Genomic DNA, 6659 nt, shown 5'->3' on the forward strand with positions numbered 1-6659 from the left:
TTTCTATGTTCTTGAGTTTTCCTTCTTCTGTGATTTCATCCAATAGTCTGTCAATTGGAGAAATATTTTGTTGAGTCCTTTTCTTCTTAGGTGTTACCTTTTTCTTTGGGGTTGTCTTCTTTACCGAAGACCTCACTGCCTGTTGTTTTTGTCTAGCTCTTCTAGGCAAGGGTGTGGATACGGGTGAAGGTTTTCTTTTCCTTACAACTCTTTTGAATTCAGCTGGCATGTCACTCTCTGAAGAAGTTGCTACCAGTGAAAGGTGAGTTTTTGGTTGTTGTGCCTATAACTCACCTTCAGTGATACCGGTTTGTTTCAGTACATCTTCTTTTATAGCCTTAGCCTGCCTTGAACCTCTCCTTACTGCTGCTTATACTTTCTTTACTCTCTTCTTAGATTGAATTTGGCTTTCAATGGTCTCAGCACTACCAAATACTTCTTCCTTAGGTTCATTTGGTGCTTCCAAAAGTGCTTTAGCATATGTTTCAATGATGTAGTCATCAGTCTCATAACCCATCTCAGTAACCCAAATTGTTCTTGGGATAATTGCTTCCATCCAAATCTCATCCTTTTTAATCACAAAACATATATCATCTTTGTGTTTGTTTACAATTTTCTGTGACAGTCTGACTCTTTTGTTCATTCTGGCCTTTAGTGCTTGAAAATACTCATCAATATTCTTTTGTTTGCTTTCACCCATGTTGTTGAATAAGTCTGATAATTGTTTTCCTACCGGTATGTCAAATCCAAGGTTCTTGATACCTATATCGAGCACCTGTTTGGTTATGTATAGCATTAAGCATACAAGTTACCGAATCTAAATGTTCCTTTCTTATCCTTCTTGATCTTCCCTAAATTTTCAATCAATTCATCCTTTAGCAATTCACATACATCAATTTTTACATTATCCTTAACCATATCATGTGCACTTTTTATGCATAAACTAGAAACTGAGTTAAGTTGGTTTGCATGTGTTTCTTTTTAACCTAAAATCATGCTAACAAATCTCACATTTATGTCGGTCACATCATTAACCCTTAGAGACCTTCTGTCGGATGTTGCACCAGTTAGGTTCATTACCAGGTTGTTTGAGACCTTCTTTGTCTTGTCTGGTCTGTTATCGGTGGAAGGTAACCCTATTACAGCTTTCATAGCTTCCTTGGTAATTTTATGAATTGAATCTAGCCAAAAGAATTCTCCATGTACCCTGCTCAATACTATTCTTATTACTTCCTTGGGGAATTTCAGAATGCAGAGGATCTCAGTGAATCCTAGGGTTTCAACAATTTTGTGTTCAGGTTTTACATTTCTGGAGTCATCATAGATAACAGATTTGTACATGTTCTTGATTTCTTCATCTCCTAATTCTTCTATATGGCAATGGATATAAATTCTAGGGTCTTCTGCAAAAACAACTCCTTTGGGAATTTGGGAAAAAGAACCTACATTGTCATCCTTTTTAGCTATCTCAGGAACTAACTGAAATATAGGCCTAGGGCATTTGATTACCTTGACCACAGTAGGGTTTGCTATGAATTCAAGTACAGAAGAGGATGCCATGATTATAAATACCTTTTTCTGCCTTTGGAAGGATTGATTGCTGAAATTCTTTGCCTCTTTGCTCAAAATGCCTTAGCTCTGGAAATTTTGCGCTCTTCGAATGTTTGAATGCTCGGTGAAGTAAAATGGAGCCAAAAACATTAATTTATAATGTCAATCTGCCAACTTCCATATTTAATACTTGCTGGTTAAGTAATCACTTAACATAACTATCAGTATAGAAGTAATTTCAACTTATTACCATCAACCGAGGGAATAATAGCATATGTTTCATTGATTTCCAAACCCTCAAAGAAATTTCTTCAATTTGATGAAGAGATTCCTACTAGTGGAGTGCTATTATGTTCTGTCGGTGGAGTGTTGCTTTGTCATGCCGGTGGAGGAGTATTCCCAACACCATTTTGTTATGATTTCCTGATCCATTGTTTTGAGAATTCTTGCTTAACTTCTTCAACTTTTTCTTTTCCTTTCAAACTAGGACCTTTGTTGTCTACCGGTGAGGACTTGCTTCTACAAAATTTATTAATATGCCCAATTTTGTTACATGCATAACAAGTCACATTATTTCTCTGAATAGCCTTTCCATAACCTATGTCGATTTGTGTTCTGCATTGATTAGATAAATGTCCAAATCTTCCACAAACATAACATCTCACATTCATTCTACAATTCTCAGAGTTATGACCAACTTTGTTGCATTTTGAACATTGACCGGTGGGTACATTGGTATTCTGATAGTTTCTAGATCTACATTCATTTGCTCTATGACCATACTTATTACAGTTAAAGCATTTGCCATTAAATTTATAAGCAGTAGGTTGTCTTACCAGTTTGCTATGATCTGTGTGTTTGCAGTACTAGAGCTTTCACCAACTTCAAAGCCAATTCCACAAGTGTCACCTTTAGGTTTTTTATTCTTCAGCAAGTTACCAAGTTCCTTTGAGCTTTTTTTGAATTTCTCTTTATGTTGATTTGCAGTATCTAGTTCTCTTTCTAAGACTTCTTTCTGCCTCATCAGTTCATTTGAGTCATTCTGAGTGTGCATCAAATCTATCTTCAACAAATCATTTTCATAGCTAAGTCTTGTGTTCTCATTTGCAGCATCACTTAGTCTTCTAGTCAAATCTTCTTCATTCTTCTTTCTATCTTCAATTTCTTTACAAAATCTCATAGTCATATCCTGCATCTCATTCTTTGTTGTCATATTCTCTTGTTTCAGCTTGTTTATCACATCATTAAGAGTTTCTTTTTCATCATTCTCATTTTGCATCTTTTCACAAAGTTCTCTTCTCTTGTTTCTTGAAATAGTAAGATTCTCTTGAAGTGCTTGAATAATATCCTGAGCAGCCTTTAGATCATCTTCAAGTTTGATATTTTTCAATTTTTCTACATCATAGTCTGAGAGAGCTCCTTCAAGTTGCTTCATCAGATTTTCCATCTGAGAGAGCTCCTTCAAGTTGCTTCATCAGATTTTCCATCTCTACCGGTGTCAAGATCTTCCTCAAGTTGTTAGGCTTCTGAAAATAGAGGACCAATCTCTGATACCAATTGTTAGGATTCCCACAGATACTGAGAGGGGGGGTGAATCAGTATCTAACCGGTTATAAGATTTTCTTAACTTAAAACATGTAGAGCATATTAATACTCTGTACCGGTAAGTAGAAAGTAATGCAATAAACAGAGATAAAAACAACCACATGAAAAACACACCATAACACAAGGATTTAATGAGGAAACCCGGTGTGGGAAAAACCTCGATGGGATTTATGACCCACAATATTCACTTACTGGCCAATAAGAGAATATTACTGCTACAAGAGGGGCCTGCACATGCAAGAAGGCCAATTGCCCAGAGCTCACTGCTCAAATACAAAATAGGAAGTCTCACTGACTTACAAAATGGATTATATAAATCCAGTATCTTGTACTGCTTCAAAATAGCATCTATAATGTCAGATCCAGTACTGGTTTCTTCTCTGCTTCTTACATAAACCCTTAACCTATAATTCTCATAATAGGTCTGCCTTATTTCGCCTAATCACATTCTTCTTACTTGCTTCAAAATGTTCTACAATGATCTCTCTTATATAAGAGTCATTTTACAACTTGCCAAGTCGGCTTACAATGATTTTACAAATAATAAACAAAATATATTACAACAAAAATCCTATCGGCCTTTGTGCCAGTATGCTTCCTTTCACTACCAGTGACGGTGATCTGAGTGCCAGTGTAGAGTCTGATCTTGCTAGTGCTGGTGGAATGTCTTGCCGGTGTCATAGGATTGTAAGGTTGCCATCAATGACAAAACCTTCAATCACCTACAATGTCTCATTGGAGTGTGCATATGCCAACACATTTTAATTTTAAAAATTAAAGAGAGCCTAGAAACTAAACATAGACACAAACCCTAAAGATTCTCACACACAAAATCTCTTGGAGGACACGTTGATTTTCTGAAATTCACTCTTCTTCTCGGTCAGGGATGCTCTGAATTCTTCTTCAGATGCAAGGTATGAGAGAAAATCAATGAATTTCTCTTTTATGGCAACACCATTAATTCATTCATGTTGGATAGAGCAATTTGTTGGCACCAAGTTTGAATTTCATTCGTTGATCAAGATTCAAATGGTCGAGATTGCCTTTGACAACCTTCGAATGATGACATGGCATTTATTAGACTATCCTTGGCCAACTCAGAATTTTCAAAATTCATGTTGTTTGAACCTTTTTATGATTTTATGCCTTTCACCATCTCCGCGGGATAAGCCTTCCTTATAATTCTCTTTATTTTCTTATCCCGCACTACCTTTTTCTATCTTGACAATCCTCGTGGGATAAGGTCCCTACATATTTACCTTTACTTTTTATCCTACAGCACCCGAAAGAATTCCTCTCACCCTCATGGGATAAGGTCTTGCCATCTTTTCTTTATTGGCACTCTTTTATCCTTATAGCACACCACATTTGTCAACATTGTCTCTTCTCGCGGGATAAGGCCTTTGCATGTCCTCTGAGTATCCTCTTATCGTGCATTGCTCATAACTCCTTTTTATTTCCCGCTTAAAGGTGCTTTTCCTTGATATTTTTTCTTCGTGCGGGATAAGCCTCTTAATCTTTTCCTCTCTTATCCCACAATCCATCTCTTATCCCCACGAGAATGCATGAGATAAGAGATCCTATCGATCTCACCTTGTAATCCTTATCCTGTAGCACATTGAGTAGAAGAAATCCCTTGCAGGATAAGGTTCTTTGTATTTACCTTGTTACCTCTTATCTTGTGCCATCTTTGCATCGGCCTATGAGCATTGCAGGATAACTTTACCTTATAACTCTAAGTTGTTTCTTGTCTCGTGGGCCCATCAAGGCACCTTAAAACCATCGCCGGATAACACTTTCCTCTCTGCTTCTTTACCTTTTTCTTATCACGCATGGTCACATTACATAGTGAAAACTGCAACCATATCTGCGAACATTCCTTACCCCGCACGAGCCTTTTGCTGCTATGAAATGACTGTGGGATAAGGATCCCTTTGTTGTCTTTGTCACCTCCCTATTCCAGTAGGGCTTAATCATGGCTTCAAAGGTGTCACAGGATAAGTCTTGTTCTTTAAGCTTTGCAAATTCCTTATCCCGCGCGGTCGAGACCTTTCATTGAAAGGCCTGCAGGATAACATTTTGTTGTGTTTCTTTTAGCACGCTTATCCCGTGCAACTACAAAACTAAAGCGGGCACTTAGGTGGACCATTTTTAGCACGTGGAGACTAGCCAAGGGTAAAGTGACCACACGAGGGGGCCTTCCTAGAGAATTTTTAAAAGGCAAAACCACGGGGATACCTAACATAGGCATATAATAAAAATTTAAAGCAACAACCTCAAGCAGTAATTCCTAGTGTGTGGGGCTGGTGAATGAATGACAAAGGACCCTTCCGATGACGATTTAAAACCAGGCCACCGGTGATCACAAGCCAACTGCAGAATATAACATTGCTCGAGAGAACAAAGGAAAACCTTAACAACTCTAAAACCCTATTAAAAAATCTTAAACCCTAAGTTCCAACACATAGGCAAGGGACAAATAAGACCAATTTTAAAACCCTCCAACTGTAGATCTAGCCAGGGGACGTTTGACCACCCGGGTCAAAGCGAGAATCCAGATCTCTAGGATAGCAAACCAATCAAAAAATACAAGAATATTTACAAAACTTTAATCTAACCTATATATAAACCCTAAACCTATTGTGCATGGAAAAGATTAAGAAAAGAAATGCTTAAGGAACTATCCATGCATTGGCAGTTCCTGTATTTCACCATTCATATCAGTGCTAAAGTATGAATTGTCACCATTCTTCTCTGCAATAACAAATGGCCCCTGCCACAACGCTTCAAATTTTCCATGCTTGCCTTTATCTTGGGATCTAGCATTCCAAAACAGTACCAAATCATTAATTTCAAATTTTATCTCTGATGCCTTTTTGTCAAATAGGTACTTACTTTTTTGTTGCAACTTCAGGTTCTTCCTATGAGCATCTTCTCTACTTTCATCTAATTTTGCAAGCATCTCCATTCTTTCTTCCAGCGGATATGACATTTCCAGGTTATTTTCATGTATGAACTTGTACACAAGCAACAGATTGTTTATTGGTATCCTTGCTTTAGATCCATATACCATCTCAAAAGGATATGTTCCTATAGTCTTCTTTACAGTGATCCTATCTGCCCATAGTGCCATTTTTAACTTAGAATCCCAAGCTCTCTTATTTTTCCCAAGTGTTCTCTTGATTATCTTCACGATATTCTTGTTGCTAGACTCACCTTGCCCATTTCCTTGTGGATGGTATGGAGATGCATATGAGATTCTTATCCCATATGATTTACAAAATTTTGTGAACTTCTCAAATCTGAAGCACATGGCCATGATGAGTCTCACTGGTACTCCAAATTTGGTCACAATATTGTTTAGCAGAAAATCAATAACTATTTTACTGGTTACTTGTCTTGTGGGGATAGCTTCCACCCACTTAGTAAAATAGTCTGTAGCAACCAATATCCATCTATTACCACCACTGGACTTCTCAATGATCTCTCCAATAAAATCAATA

General features: G+C 37.4%; 1 protein-coding gene across 1 annotated transcript; it reads right to left on the reverse strand.

The window, feature by feature from the left end:
• Positions 1-5836: 5836 nt before the first annotated feature.
• LOC131859363 (uncharacterized) lies at positions 5837-6289 on the reverse strand. Its single transcript, XM_059213006.1, has one exon. It carries the CDS (start codon positions 6287-6289, stop codon positions 5837-5839), a length of 453 nt encoding a protein of 150 aa, XP_059068989.1.
• Positions 6290-6659: the final 370 nt, after the last annotated feature.

Source organism: Cryptomeria japonica, chromosome 10 (assembly GCF_030272615.1).
Source record: "Cryptomeria japonica chromosome 10, Sugi_1.0, whole genome shotgun sequence".
NCBI lineage: Eukaryota > Viridiplantae > Streptophyta > Pinopsida > Cupressales > Cupressaceae > Cryptomeria > Cryptomeria japonica.

Coding starts and splice junctions, on each gene's coding strand:
- LOC131859363 (XM_059213006.1), bottom strand. CDS start 6,289: ATGGCACTATGGGCAGATAGGATCACTGTAAAGAAGACTATAGGAACA.